Here is a 16,234-nt window from a genome sequence, read left to right on the forward strand (position 1 = left end):
CTTTTGAGTAGCGGTGGCATTTTCTTATCACACAAGACTCCAGATGCTAACCTCTATTTCATCCACCCCACCCCTATACGGTGTGTGACATCCTCGTCGATCTCCCCATCCCCTGGATAATCGACCCAAGGTACTTGACTGCCTCTCTTAGGAATGACTTGCGATCCTGTTTTAAGAACTATTTACTCAATTAAAATAACTTTTGAAATATTTCAAAAGTAGGATTTTAAATGCTACTATAATATTTATAGCATGTAAGATTGAAAATGGGTATAATTATTTTCTTCGGCATGACCAGTATGGTGTGTTTACCTCTGGTTTCAATAATGACTCCATTTCCCGTCTCACCTTGGAAATGATGATATAAACACTATTCCCTCCGTTTTAATTAATGTGTCTTTAGTTTAGTTGGATTCGCGGTTTAGAAAGTAGGAAAACTTTCAAATTTGATCTTAAACTAAAAATGTGTATAATATGTCATAATGTTCTTGAATCCTGTGACCTTAAATATACTATGTGAAAAATTAAAATTAAAGAATTACTAAATATAAAAAAAGACATTCTTTTTTAAAGTAACTAAAAAGTAAGTAAGACACCTAAATTAAAATGGGGTGTACGTTGCCACAGATTACTCTTCTTTTGAGTATCGGATTAGCAAGCTTAGAAACGTTCCCTTCTTTTTCTTCCTTGTTTCCAAAGATAGTTTATTTCTTCAGTTATGTCATGAACATAGTAATTATTTTTTCCTACAGCACTAATCAAAATTTTCCAACAGCTTGTTGCTCAAAATTCTCATCGCCATAATTTCGAAATCTCATTTCACCACCCTGCGCCTAGCAAGGAAAGAAGGAATGCCTAATTAACCGGAACACATTTGGTCTTGAAAAATACCAGCCAGTTGATTATGTTATAGGGACACAGGAATCTATTCATAGAAAGGATCACAACAGTATTTTGTGGTTTAAAGTGCGGACAAACAATAAATAGAGACATGATCTAAAACCATCTAAGAATTTTACAAACACTACAGTCATACATGTTTAGTTATGAAAAAATTGTAGTTAATTACCATTACTATTTAGTAAATTGTTACTAGCTGATATTTGGATTAACTCCTTTTGATATCTTCTGATGAAAACATTTCCCACTGGCTGTATGCAGTTTTTGACCACACAAAATAGGAAAGTTTGATGGGGTAATCGAACCAAAACTGGAAAAAGAAGCCTCTTATAATTGGCCACAGAAAAATGTTACAGTCCACAAAAAGTAGTTTTTGCCTCAGGATCACAGGGCATGAAACACTCATCTTAGCTCATGTTGTACAGAATAAAGTAAAGTCACGTTTCATGGTTTGTTTTCTGACTCTTATTAAACTAGTACAAAATAAAATTACAAAGAAATGTGAATCCACTAATACATCTAAGGAGCATTACAACAAGAGGGACATCCGAATGACTATGAAAAACCGAATTTGGACAAGGCTGACTGGAACAATTCTGAGAAGGCCTGAGATGTACTCTGATCATCAGCTTTGATCTTTAACTGTACTTTACACGATGATGAATTAACTATACATTCTACAAGATAGGTATACGGTTCCTCTGCTTTTTGTGCATAGAAGAAGAACTTGAAGTTTGGAGCTTGACCACCGGAAGCTATGCAGTGGATTGAATGGCCTTGCATGTGACGGATAAGCGCTTGAGGAGTTGTCATTGCTGCCACGCCTTGTGGACTAATAGAGGTTTCCTGATAAAGAAGAAAAGGCAAAGTATTATGAAAATGTAGGAGAATTAACTGACAATGAGGGATGTCGTAATAGTAATGTTTCGATATATGTGCACCTGTGATATTGATATTGGCAGTTGACGCCATTTCTGCTGGAAAGTGTTGGGATCTAAAACAGCTTTAGTATTGAGCTTCAAAACAGGAGGCGGAGGAGGAGAGCTAGCTGCAGCAGGCAAACCAAGACCAAGTAAATCATCGATTGCCGAAGTAGTTGATGCCGCACTTGGAGTAGATTTGTAATCCAAGGAAACAAGATCAGTTTGAGATGGTGCAGCCAAAGAACCATCATATCCAGGAGCACTATATGCAGAACCATTGTGACTAGAACCTTTACTTTCTTCTTTATCTGAAGTACTCAAAAGTAAATCCTTGTCATTTGCCTCGATTCTCTGCGCTGGGACTACATTATCAGTCGGTTCTGCCCCAATAGATAAATTTCCAATTTCCTCAGAGAAGGCAAACGGCCCTCTATGTTCCTTATCGGTGAACATGTAAGAAGGCTGCAAAAATAATTAAGCATGAGAAACATGTTTTATCTTTTCACTAATGTGCAGTAGCATTGAAATTACACTTCTGACAAAGATCCCCAAATTATTATACAATTGATATGAGCGAAGAACATCTTGCATACCTTTTGATAAACAACAGAGAGGCTGTTAAACTCATCAAAGATGCGATCTTTAATTTCATTACTTTGTGTATCAGCAAAGACAGAAACAGCTTGCTTTGGAGGATTCACCACACGCTCTGCTACGGAGACATTGTACTGTAGAAGTCTATAGTATAATAATGCCCTGTCATGGACATCCTGCAACAATACTTGCACATCATTAGAGGCACACAAAACACTTCATACTAATATTTGCCAATCAACTACGCCTCATTCACAATTAAGTTCATTCTGTTCTATTCGGGCCTACTTCATTCCAAACTAAATATATTGTCTTTTTATATCAGTAATTTTTCAAAATACAAAAAAGAAGTGATACCTGATGAAAATCATTAACACCAGCAGCTAATGCAGCTCCCAAGGCTTTCTGAGTCTCTGGTGGTCTTCTGAAAAAGCACTTCACTACTGCTGTAAGAAGATGTAAACGAACCTGCATAATGCATAGAAAGCTAAGTCTAATAAGCTTATGCATCTATCTTTGTTTTATGTATATATTTTTAACTCTATGAGAACTACATTTACAAATGCCTTTCAATCCATCCGAACCTTCCTACTGTTAAGAGGAGCCCACACAAGAAATTCACAATTTTAGTTCATTCATTATCAATCCCACAAGAAAGCTTTGTTTTTTCCATCACTCGAAAGAGGAAAACTGATGAACAGGGGGGCCGCCTTTTGCAATTTTGACATCATCACCTTTGTACTAAGCAAGTAATGTATTGACTTGCATTAACAAACCACAAGGTAACTGACAAAAGTTAGCGAAGAAATGTTTACTCCAAAGCACAAATCATTTTTAAGATTCAGAGCCTTACAAAATGAGACAACTGATTACATTCAGGTATTATGACACTCTTGGCCATGCTCAATAATTAGAAAGATCTTCTAAAGAAGAGCATAAAAGAGCACACAAAAACCATTCAATAAAAAAGGAATTTTAAAAAGAGACACAAAAACTTGCATAGGAAAAGAAAAAACAAACACTAAAAAAGAAAAGAAAAATGCAGCTTGATTACCTCTGCAGAATGCTCCTCTTCCCAATTCTCAACAAGACTCTCCAATACGTATGGAGCATCTTGCATGTCTTGAGCATATTCCCCTAACATCCAAATAAGAGCTGCCTTGGCTTTGGGTTCCTGGACATTTTTGCTACTAATATTCCCTACTACTGCTATACAATCATGACTCCATTGAGGATATTTCCTAAGGAGATCTTTCACAAGTACCTATATGAGCAAATTTCATGGTAAGACCAAACAAAAATAGCAAGACATGAGGTCTCAGATAATTTTAAAAATTTAAGGCACTATTCCTCCAAAAAATAAAAAAATAAAAAAATAAAAAAAACTCAGAAAAGGAAAGATCCAAAAAGGAAAACGGAAAACCAATGACAATATACCAGAGTTTCTGCAGTCACATGGTCTTTCTCCATTTCCAAAAACTGGAGCAGCCTATCTACAATAGCATTAACATCATACTGTTGTAATGCTATTTTGCCAACAGCCCTGATCGACTCTCTCGCCATGGGAATGTCAACATTAGCAGCATATTCACATAGCTCCGTCACTGAAGTCAATCCACAAAGATATCAACCAGATTGGCTAATCTAAAGATGGACAATAGAAGTCCTTAATAATACTCAGGTAACCTACACATCACCACACCAAAAAAGGGTTTATGGGTTTGGTATAAAAGAAAATAGGCTCCTTATGAAACTCTACATTTATTATTCAGGGATTTGGTTGCATTTTGCTTTCGCCTAGATAATACCTGCATAGCCTATGTGTAATCTCTGGCATTTGGGATGTAGCTGTTTGCTTTAATGATAGATATGATAATAATACCAATACAAGATTGGATACAATTTTAACATAGGTGAAGGGCACTACTGAAATAAATCTTAATCTAATTTATACACACATGTTTTACATTATATATTGTATATCCAGATTTAATACGACAAACTACACAATCAATAAGTCTAGTAATGCAATGATTTTTAATCACTGTATATTCTAATCCCTACATGATAATTCATAACTTGCCCATATTATCCGTCAATTAACCCTAATTCTAGAAAGCAAATGGAATCAACACATCCTTAAGTCCAATTAAAAATGATAAAATAACATGTGAAATTTGAACTTCTTATCACAACTAAAACAAAAGCATCTTTTAAAATGAAGAAAATGACTATTACAAAAAAGAAAACAAAGAAAAGGAGGAGAGAGATAGATGAGTTAACTTTTTATTGGAGGATCGATGGAGAAAGAAAAGACAGGAATGGGTGCCATTTCACCTAAACCCCTTGATAACAATTTTACTTTGTTCATAAGCCTAAGGTCCTTTTGGCATTATGAGAAAACACTTAGGTGATCTAATCCCATTTGACTAAGTCTACGTTACCCGGTACTAGAGCTGGTTGGAGGAAGCATATATTGGTGTTAGATAAGGGAAATGAGAACCTGCATCTATTTTTGGTAACAAAGTGTAATTTAAAAGTTTGATTTGAGAATTATGAGTCGGAAGTGTATGGAACTTACAAGATATTTAGCACTTCAGTTTATATTTACTAATCATTCTAAACATCCAAAACCAACAGAACGTGCTTTCCATAGCTTTATTAACAGTTTAACTGATTACTGCGCAAATTCACTCTTTCTTACCTCTTCTCAGAAAGAAATACTCTTTCTTACCTTTATGCCCTTAATTATTGTTCTATTTTTTGGCTGGTGCAACACCAATAATCCCTTTGACCATGATCCAACATCAGGAAATGAGGTACACACAAAGACGTTTCGGTTGAAAACTTCAAATTAGTTGACTGATACAGATACTCACCAATTTCATATGTATTGCTCTCATTTGCCACAGCAGTCAGCATCTCAAGTTTTAGCTTTTTGACATAAAACGGCTCATTGTATTGGCAGTAGAAGTGCTTGTAGTCTGCTGAAAAAATATATGGTGCACGCATCACCAGCAAATGTAGATGGCTTAACACAGCATAGGATTGCTCTGGACCTCCTGAGCTAACTAATGTAAGGAGAGGTGCTTTTATACGCTCATACACCTAAACAGAAGAATGAGTAAACGAAAATTAGAACTCAGTGTTGGTTAAGTATAGGATGTTTCAATGATGGAAATTCTGCACAGATTAAATTCAAAAACGGTAACATCATTTTGCATTTTTATGCAACCATTAGGTAACAAAGCTGTCAGAGCAACATAATGATTAACTTGAGGCGGTTAGATAGCTAAGTGTGAGTACTTATACTTGATGTAATATAGTATTAATGGCCCCCGTCGAGTAAATATAGCTATGAACATTGTAATGTGTGCCTATAAAAGGAATCAGATGTGAAACATTAGTTTTCATGCATTCTCTCAATATCTCCTCCTTGCTTATCTTAAAGCTCACAGAGAGTTAATCTGATGAAACATTTGGACGAATAGAATACGGGGACCCCATTTGTCTAAAAAATATACACTTGTACCAAAGGTTTGTTCCGAGAGTGGCATTGTCACCAGCATGATCTCCAAGACTAAACATTTTTTGTTATCTTTGTTTTAGGTTATATACTTGGCTTCATCTGTACGTGTGAAAAGCTAAATCTCAAACTGTATTGACTTTTCAAGCTTCTTTTTATATGCACTGAAAGATTATTGACTTTTTAAGGTATATAATTTTATTGATATTGAAAAAATCCCTGTATGCAAGCTGTATACCAGTAAGTATAGAGCCCAATCATCTATACAAACCGAGATTGGGTGCACCATAATGGAACTATAGACCAGGTTATTCCTCAAATATAAAAAGTCATACCCAAACACCCTTTTATTTCATCTTTTTCATATAACCCACATGAGGGCTAAGAGTGACATCTCATGCCATGGATCTTCTCTTCTTCTAAAAGCCCAACTGAACAGTGCCCTCCCTTTAATGTACTCAGCATCAACAACTGTATTTCGAATCAATTCAAGACCACACACGGCAGGCCCGCTGCAATTTAACCTTGCAACCGGAAGCGGTTCCACATCTTCTCCTGAGCATCTATACATATAGCACCTGCTTATATGTATGATCCTCCTCTTCCTCAAAATTTCGGCTGTTAGTATGTCACCTGCTGTTAACGACGCAAAGGAGCACATGTTACTAGGCGCCCTTGGAAACCAAAAGATGCGAGAAATCACCTCATCCTTCACCATCAGTATTTTACAGAGAACATGACGTCTCTCCTCTTTCCCTAACTCCCCAAGTCCTGCATGGTATCTGATACGCTCTATTTGTAAAGTAACTCAACAAAATTTTGGAATTCGCCAATCTCCCAATCTAATAGGTTTTTCTTAAACCTAAAGTCCAAATGAACTCCTCCATCTTGTTCTTTTCGCAACTGTTGCACAGTCACGTCTGTTTGGCTCGAGACTTGTACATGTTAGTAAAGGCTATCCTCAACACGTTCTCTCCAGCCCGAGGTACATATGGCCGGCTCTTTGAGTGGTAATACAAACAAAAAAAAAAAAGACAATGGTTTTTAACATTCCCTTGATGCTAAACCTGCTCTCATCACTTGCACTAAAAGTAATGTGACCACTAAAGTCTTCCGTCCCTTCATAATGCTCCTCCACAATCCATACCAAGATGGCAATGTAATAATCCTAGTCCTTCATCTCCCATCAATGGTACCGATATTTTTCTGCTATGACCTCCCTCCAGAAAGCCTGCACCTCAATCCCAAATCTCTATAGCCACTTTCTAAGCAGGGCGTCATTAAAAATTCTCACATCTTTTACTCCTAAGTCCTTCCCATTGTCTTGGAACCATGATGGTCTCCCAACTCACTATTTGGTAGTTCCTGATTACATCTACGGCATCCGAAAGGAAATTTCTCTGTAGTCTTTTCAACGTTTTTTGTCACTCTAACCAATGTCTGCATTGATGAGATGTATGTGAAACTACTTGACAACATGCTCATGATTAGTACAATACTTCCTTCCCTCTTTCGACAAAGACTTCTCTTGCCACCCTACTAACCTCTCCTCAACTCTCTCAATGACCGGATTCCACACTTTTAGGTCCTTGTTCAAACCGCCCAACGGCAAGCCAAGGTAAGTAGTAAGGAGAGCTCCAACCTTACAGCTAAATACTTGTGCTAGATGTTCAATGTTGTTCACCTCGCCCATTGATAAGATCTGACATTTTCTGGAGTTGATTCTGAGACCTGCCACAACCTAAAATCATATAAGTACCTATTGCAGGTATGTCGACTGAGGCACTCTACATTATTAAGAAAAACCAAAAGTATCATTCGCAAATAAAAGATGTGTGACTCTTACGTTGCACTGTCCATTTCTTGATCAATACAATAAAGCCCCTCAGGAGACCTCTCGATATAGCACAAGTCATCATCTAACTCGCCGTTTTTATTACCAAAATGAATAACATGGGAGATAACAAATCCCCCTGCCTCGAACCCATGAGCTGTCGAAGAATCCACACGGACTCCCATACAGTCATTCACTAGGACAAAAAATTGACCGAGTCTATGCAGAATCTATTCTGTACTCCTCCACTTGTCCTTGACTCTCATCCTCATCATGATGAAGTCCAAGAAGTTCCAATTTACGTGGTCATAGGCTTTCTAGAGGTCCAGACATATCTCCCTTTTTCTTCTAGCATCAACCACTTTATTTACCACCACATCTGAAATTTCACTTCCTTTCCACAAACACATTCATCTTTAGTCTATTGAAAAGCACCTTAAAAATTATCGTATAGATGCTTTCCACCAGACTAATAAGCATGTAGCCCTTAATGCTTGTCACCCCCTCCTTTTTTCGAATACCCCTGAAAGATGCTGATAAGAAATGGAGGGACCTAATCCAATCCTAAAAGCTAGCACATGAGATAAGGATTTCCCAAGACCATATAAAGAGACAACAACCCATTTCAGCCACCAATATGGGACACTTAACCCCCCACCCTCCCCGGGCATGCTTAGAGTTGGACAACTGGAGTGTGGACAACATAACAAGGAGGGCCAACATTGGGTACACCAAGAATAGGAATGAACCTTAAACAACGGTTATCATAAACGTACTTGATTTTATATCATCTCCTAAACAAGGCAATTTGGACCAAAAAGATATAAAGATAAGTAAAAAATTAAAAAGAAAAGAGCTACCCGGAGCATAGTCAAAAGAATAGTAGAAAAATAAAGACAGCAAACTTAGTCGACTATTTGGTGAGTAGAAACTTTAGCTGATGACAAGTAAAAAGAGATGACCGAGTAACCATATACATCATCATCTACTAGGGAAACATTTTAGCTGAATACTAGGATGGGAACCTGTTGATGAATGTCAGCCATAGAGAGTGTCAGTTGTAAAAATAACTTGATTGTTGCCAAGACAACAGCACCATTAGCATGTTGAAGCCTATCTTCAAGAAGATTCATCATGTCAAATATCTCATTATTGTCAGCAGGCACATACTTTGAAACCAAATCAAGAACAGCACATTGAGCCCATTCACTGAATTCCTTGAACCTGCAGAATCATGTCTGAAAGATAAGGCAATCTCTCGCTAGAAAGTCCAAACAATGCAACGACAGGGAAAGGGAAGCATTAATTCTACTTTTTTCATGGGATTTGATGAAAAAGATACTAAACATGCCACACTGAAATTTTATTATCCGTGTAGTATAACTGTCTCCGCAGATTAAAGAATTAACAGGCTCCCAGGAGTCTTACATTATTGCATGATCTTAAGCAGCTAGAGAAAATATTAAACACGGCAACAACAAACCCAGTGTATTCCCACAAGTGCGGTAAGGGTAGTGTGTACGCACCCCTTACCTCTACCTAGTGAAGGTAGAGAAGCTATATTAAACACGGCAACAAAATGATCAAATATAGAAAAGAGAGCGGGAAGTATAACTACTCTCTCAAGTGTCAGCAAAAGATATTTATCCAAAAAGTTTCAGCAAAGAGATATCTTCACCAAGCAGTTTGAGCTAGTTTAGGGCCTGCCTCCTGCCCAAGTCCAAGTACATTAGGCTTTTAGATAATAAACCTTTGTTTCTTTGAGAGAATTGCAGTCTATCTTTCTGCGAAAGAATTAGGACTTTAAAGAGCATTGAAACATTACATTCCCTCCAAAAACACGTACTCCCTCTGTCCCAATTTATGTGAGCTAGACCTACCCATGTTGTTTTGTTTCTCTATGTTGCTCGAATTTGGATGTGAGCAACCGATATGGGTGCGGATCTAGAAGTTGGATTTGTCATCACCTTAATCTAAGGATTTGGGGATACATATAGAAGTAAGGGTACGGGTGTTAAGATATAGCTAATAATTGTATATTACAACATATATATAAGTATATCTTTTGACAATTAATTGACGTTATCAAATTAAAGCTAGATTAATTAAATTCTTTGTAAACAATTAATACTTTATTGATATGGTATCTCGTATAATAGCTAAGCTTTCTATTACTTAATCTTTCTCTCTCTCTCTCTCTCTCTCTCTCTCTCTTTATATATATATATATATAAAACATCAAACTAAATAGCCAATCAACCTATATTTCTTGGTCGTAGTTGTAGCCAAAGCACCAAATTTTAGGTTGATGAAATCCACTGTGGATCCACACACACACCCCAATTGGATCGAGATCCACGTCCACACCCTGTCCAATCGAGACGAGTGCGGCAAGCATTTTGAAGGGTTGAGCAAGATAGGTGTCTCCCAATTGTTGGATTATCAATGTTATAGTATTCACAATCTAGTTGTCCAGATCTAGGATGCGAGAGGGTATTAGAATGTCCCACATTGGTTGAAGGAAGAGGTTGTCTTCTTATATGGTTTTGGGCAATCCTCACATCATAAGATAGCATATCAAAACTAGAAATGATGCAAAAAAGCTAGATGCAACATTCTGTTTTGGAACATTGTAGTATCGTGATCCGTGTCCAAATACACCACACAACTGCAAGCACAGTACTTTCACAAAGATTACCTTTTGCGATGACCCAAAAATCAAATATGAAGGCACTCACACAGACTTTAAGTAGTCACACATCCTTCTCCTATGACTGCAAATAATATACTATGTAGTCCCTCCAGGAAAGACGAGGCATAAACAAGTGCATATAACATTACTTTTTGCAATCAACAAGATTCTTTATTTATATCTTTATCCAAAAAATTCTACATAATAATAGAGTCCCTGAAGAGGACAAAGATTTTCATGCTAATGCTCATTCTAACCTGAACAAAACAAAATATCAAAATATCCACAACATATCAGTAAATTTTTTTCTTTATAAGTAATCACGACATATCAGTAAATTAAAAGCATTTTAGCCTTTACGAATGCAGATTTACTCGCAACACTTCTGTTCTATAGCATTCAAACAAGACCTGCCTAATGATGAACACCAATAAAAATACTGTAAGACAAGAACCAGTATTGCATCGAGTAATATGTAAGTTATATATTAACTTAATTCAGACATAACTGCAGAAAAGTACACCATAAACTGTTTTTTTCCTTTTTGATGAATACACAGAGTTTATTATTCCATACACAGACATGATTGCCAAAAGTACAAAATATAGTGGAGATTATTCAATCACATGGTTTTGATAAGGTATTCAATCACATGGTTATGACAGCAATTTACCTATTCAAAAGGTAATAAATAAGTGGCTTGCTTAATAGTGTTTCTCTTTCTGTTGAAGCTTCCTCAGATTTTGTTGCTTCCAAACCCCAGATTTCCTGTAGGGAACACAAGCAGTTGGCTACAACCTGAAGACAGAAAAAAGATAAATATGAGTAAATGATAGGGCTAGAGATCATGAAACGACTGCTTCTTTTACACATGAAATTAGAGTTGTTAAATGCTTTCTGGTGATAAATAAAGAGCTTTGAGATTTGTTGAAAACTGAAAAGCATTCCATGTTGATGCACGTATATGGAAATAAACCATGAGCGGAAAAGCTTAAATGTATTGGAGACTGGCGCAATACATTATGGTTGTCTGGTGCAAATGATGGAAGACTAAAAGGAAAGAAATGTCAATCTAGTGGTAATCAATATACACATACATTGTTAAATGAGACTCAATTCTCAATGCTATAACATCGAAAGTAGCATATGCTATAGGATGGTCAAAACAAGAACTTCAGCGCCATTTAAATTCAATTGAACAAAAGAATCACAGAGAAACATCAATCACAACCTGAATTTAGTGGTGACGCACCTAGGGGAACACAGAAATATACTTAACCTTTTGAAAAACATGTCCCTGTGGACATCAATAAACAGAAAAAGGGTTCTCTTTTCCATTGAAAGTAAAGATTAGCTTCCAAAATTTGCAAAACAAAATGAAACTTTTCAAAATATTAAGACTTTTATCTGGTACCAATAGACCCCAAAGGTTGTAAGGGACTCAAACCTAGCAAAACACCCACGGATCATGGATCTCATGGATTCCTTGCATGCCTGAACTCCACTTACTTTAATAAGAGATTAGTACCAACTTGGAGGTATTTTAATTAAAAGTACTTTTTTCTCAAAGAAAAAGAAAACATCCACGGATTGTGGCCTTAAAAAACTTAGAAAGAGTTTGGGAATTCCCCCTAAAGTAAGAGGATCAAAACAAGAAAAAAGAAAGAGCGAATTGCAGCTTTTAACCTTTGACAAAGCAAAGTTGGTGTACTTTATAGTTTATAAGTTGGTTTAGATGACTAAAAAACTATCACTGCCTGAGGTGTGCCTAGCAGTCGAATAGTGGGAGTGACCCAGGTTCGGTTCCAAGGCGACACTATGTGAATTCTTTTATCTGCCCAAGTCTTGATGATAAGAGTTATCAGGTGAAGAGGTGACTCTGCCAGTGTTATCAAAGGCGAAAAGCGCAAAAAAGCTCTAACATCCATTGGGCTTTAAGCGCAAAGCACAAATAAAGCGTAGGGCTTTAACGAAGAAAGGTGCAAATGGAGAAAGAATACAAATATATGTGTGTAGTCTAAGACTAATAATTATAAGCATGAATAACAAAAATATGAAAAAAGAAATTTTAAAAAATTATGGTAAAGTGAAATATCAATTGTTTAGTGTCGCCTCTTGTGGATTACGCTCATTGTCAAAGAAAAGTATGCCTTAGAGCTTTGATGACGACACTGAAGCGCCTGCCAAGCGAGGCAAAGCGCTCAACATGTTTTGAGCCTTGCTTCAAGGCTTAAGCATGCTTTAAGCGCCTCTGTTAGTGGGAGGTAGCAAGTACCAACATATCTGTCCAGGTAGGTGCAAGCAGACCTAAATGCTACCCTTATCCAAAGAAAACAAAAAACAAAAACAAAAAGAAAGATGAATAAAAAATTGTTTGGAGCACGTTGTTCTTCCTGTTCAACAAAAATGTGCAACTTACATCTCTATCCTAATGGGTTAATTCTAGCTAAAAACTAGCTATACAATACAGCTATACGGCTATTCCCCAAGCACATGACTTAGCCGGTGATTAACCCAATTTTAACTTAAGTCTAGTCATTTGAGAATTATTGTTTCTCTTGGTTCTCTAATGACTAGGTCCCACCATCTTAAGTGTCCATCTTTTGTTAAAAATATAACAATTACAGATCAAGTGCTAAAAGGCTCGCACCCAGAAGATAATCTCGAAGGAAGACGAATGTACACAACTTTACCTCCTCATGGGAGAGGATGATTTCAAGATTTGAACCATGGTCACCCATATTAACACAACGCTCTCCGTTGATCCAAAGCCCGCTTTCTAATAGCATAATTACTAATCCAAAAAATCAAGATAAGCATACTCAATTATCTCATCACTATTCAATTCTTAAAAAATGAAATTCCTAGAAAACTTCACCTCATGGTAAAGAAACACTATCACCTTCCGTTATGTCTTCCTCACAAATAAACCTTTATTTTTTTCATTCCTTCCTTTTTAGCATATCATTTTTGTTCTCAGTTCATTTACTTAAATTCACACTATAATACATTTCTTTTATAAAGTAATAGTTTTATTAAAAAAAGTTTGGGCACAAGAACGCCAGTATACAAGAAGTATACCAAAAATAAAAAACCTAAAAAAGATATGGTTTCCTACGAACGACATGCAAAGAACTTAACATCTATCCTAATCAGACCTCCAATCCCCAAAGCGAAAAAGATTTGTCTAATATCACCCAATTTTCCAATGTTGTAACCTTTTCCTAATCCCATCCACAACATCCCAACATATGAACTCCTTCCACCACCATACTATGTTCTTAAATGGACATACATCTAATTAACATTGATACTACAAATGAGATATGAATTTTGGCAATAGAAATCACATGTACAACTCAAATACCAAGTTGATTTATCTCCAACCGAGTTAAATCAAATAAACAGCAGCAAAAGCCTGGCAAAAACATAAGAAAGATCCATTTGTTAAGCAAACTAGTCATGTCTATTTCCCATTGCAGTAGTCTAAGTTCTACATGACTTTTGCCATGAGCCGCAAGGAACTAATTATAGTTTCTAGAATATTGATTTATTTCTCTCAACTTTATCAAAAAAATAACATTATGAAATTATGCCAAAGTATGCTGCAAATTGTTGAAACAATTATCCAATATGGGTGGAATCCACACCATCTATGCTGAAATGCTATCCGATGTCATAGAGGGGGGGGGGGGTGAAACCATGAAAAATGGAAAATCTATGGTTATATCAAAAAGTGTCTGCAACAGTGCAACTACTTTGTTGTTAATGTAAATCACATAGCAACCAAACAGTAGGTAATAATTGCTTCGAAAAACTCAAGCATAAGAAGTAGCCAAAAAAAAAAGAGAATAGATATCATGTCAATCAAATTGCCAAACCTGAGCATCTCGATCATTAAGCATCAAATGCTTAAGCGTGACAGGAAAATCCGCATCCATGCAAGTTGATGCTGAGATATGGTACAACTTCAAAACACCAATGGCTGCAACTGTCCTGACATAGCTATTTGAATCCTTCAACCCTAAACCCAAGGGGCCGACCAAATACTCGACCAAATTTGTGACCCGCAGAGAACACAAGCTCCTTAGAGCCAAACCGCGAATCATGGGATCCTCATCTTTGCAGTCCTTCTGAAGAAAGTTAATGGTCAAAAGCGCGAGTTCTGGGTTGTTTTTAGCATAGTTCCCAACATAAAGGTAGCACATCTTTTTTAGAACAATATCTGAGGTTGCTGAGCACATAACCATTTCGCTGAAAACTGAAGAAACGTCAATCCCAATTGTCATACACGAGATCACCTTCTTGAACAGCTCCCTCTTTGCATCATCAGTCCCGGGAGCTCGGCTACCTGCCAGCTGCCTAAGCTGCATCTTCAAATCTGAAACTTCCCCTTTTCTGCACCAATGAAAACTAACATCAGCAATTGTATATCCTTTAAACTGTACATAAAATTTCAATTTTTGCCATTCCAAAAGCCCTAATCTTTATTTACCGTAATTCCATAGAAGCAAGCAAAGCTCATTTTTTAACAAGGACATTGCCTTATGCAATTATAATAAAATAGAATGTATCATACAGCCATTAAATATAAACCATCGAGTTATTAATACAGTATAATTATGCAAAAAAAAGTAGTGATTCGAATTGGTGAACTTTTAGGTCAATGTGGGAAATAGCAACATCATGATCGAAGCTAAAAATCCAATCTTGATCGTTTATTGAGTAGTTAAGTACAAGTATTTTCGACTTCGGAATTTCAGAATTCAACTATAAACAACTCAATTCATCACTTTTTTTCAACAGGATCAGAAAAAAAAATAAGTAAAAGACAATGAAAAATAGGAAAAGTTCGTAATTGGTGTGGATTTTTTAATTCTCCGTTCAAAAGGGTATGTGAAAAAAACTTACAAAAAAAAAAAAAAAGAAGAAGAAGAAGAAGAAGATTTGTTTACCCGGAAGGTTGAGAAGGTGAAGGAGATCGATGAGTTTGAGCTGGAGGAGCCATTGATTGATGCACAATGGATCTTGATTCGCTTGTCGCTAAAAGGAATGGATCTCTGTTTTTGGTAATGTAATGAGTACAGCGCAGGGAGTTGAAGAGTTTTTGCTGGTGCTCTGAGGCTTTCTCTGCTACTGTGATGTGGCAGGGGTGTGGAAATACCAATATCTACTTTTGTAGCCCTCCAATTTGGTGAATTAACGCATTGCAATCTCTATTAACAGCAAGTTTAATAAAAGGGAAAATACATAAAGATGCACCATGTAAGTAAGTCATGAAAAAATGAGCTTCCTATTCAACCTTTAGCCATATTTCAATACTACCCTATACTTGTTATGTTTGATTTTTTCTCCACTCTTTTAAGCCATCTCCCATTAATTATATATTGTGTAGCATAAATATGCCTTCTGGTAATGTCACGTAGTTAAATGAAGACTTAAGAGAGAATTATTATTGTTAATATAATTAATCACGTTAATCAATTTTAACCAAGTTTTACTTTTAAAAACGACATCGTTTTTAACCAAATACCCAACCTATTTTCCTTTTCAGTTTATTTCACTCACCCCATAAAAAATTCTCAATTCGAAAAAGCCCTAATCCCAAATTGTCTAAAATTCATGCTTCCCGACTAAAATTGAAGGGACAAGATGAATGTTTCTTTGATTAAACCTAGTTAAAAGCGTAATTTGTCGTTGTATTTAGGGTTTTGATGAATAGTTGGATTTGTTCGAGTTACAAGGAAAGGAGTTCAGTCGTTGTT

The 16,234-nt window shown here is 36.4% G+C and overlaps 1 protein-coding gene across 1 annotated transcript; it reads right to left on the reverse strand.

Moving 5' to 3' along the window:
• Positions 1-1,211: 1,211 nt before the first annotated feature.
• On the reverse strand, positions 1,212-15,824 carry LOC107821274 (beta-adaptin-like protein A). The gene is made up of 11 exons (XM_016647702.2): positions 15,425-15,824; positions 14,351-14,867; positions 11,143-11,267; positions 8,803-9,001; positions 5,297-5,525; positions 3,855-4,021; positions 3,472-3,681; positions 2,775-2,885; positions 2,417-2,593; positions 1,842-2,285; positions 1,212-1,746 (listed from the first exon to the last, which is right to left on the reverse strand). Exons 1-11 carry the CDS (start codon positions 15,475-15,477, stop codon positions 1,456-1,458), a joined length of 2,523 nt encoding a protein of 840 aa, XP_016503188.2. The 5' UTR covers positions 15,478-15,824; the 3' UTR covers positions 1,212-1,455.
• Between the last annotated feature and the right edge of the window lie 410 nt (positions 15,825-16,234).

This window comes from Nicotiana tabacum, chromosome 23, assembly GCF_000715075.1.
Source record: "Nicotiana tabacum cultivar K326 chromosome 23, ASM71507v2, whole genome shotgun sequence".
NCBI lineage: Eukaryota > Viridiplantae > Streptophyta > Magnoliopsida > Solanales > Solanaceae > Nicotiana > Nicotiana tabacum.

Excerpts from the sequence above, each read along its gene's own strand:
- LOC107821274 (XM_016647702.2), bottom strand. The coding sequence starts at position 15,477 with ATGGCTCCTCCAGCTCAAACTCATCGATCTCCTTCACCTTCTCAACCT. Across the intron at positions 2,886-3,471 it reads AAGAGGAGCATTCTGCAGAG|GTTCGTTTACATCTTCTTAC; the intron begins GTAATCAAGCTG and ends TGCATTATGCAG. Across the intron at positions 2,286-2,416 it reads TCTCTGTTGTTTATCAAAAG|CCTTCTTACATGTTCACCGA; the intron begins GTATGCAAGATG and ends TTATTTTTGCAG.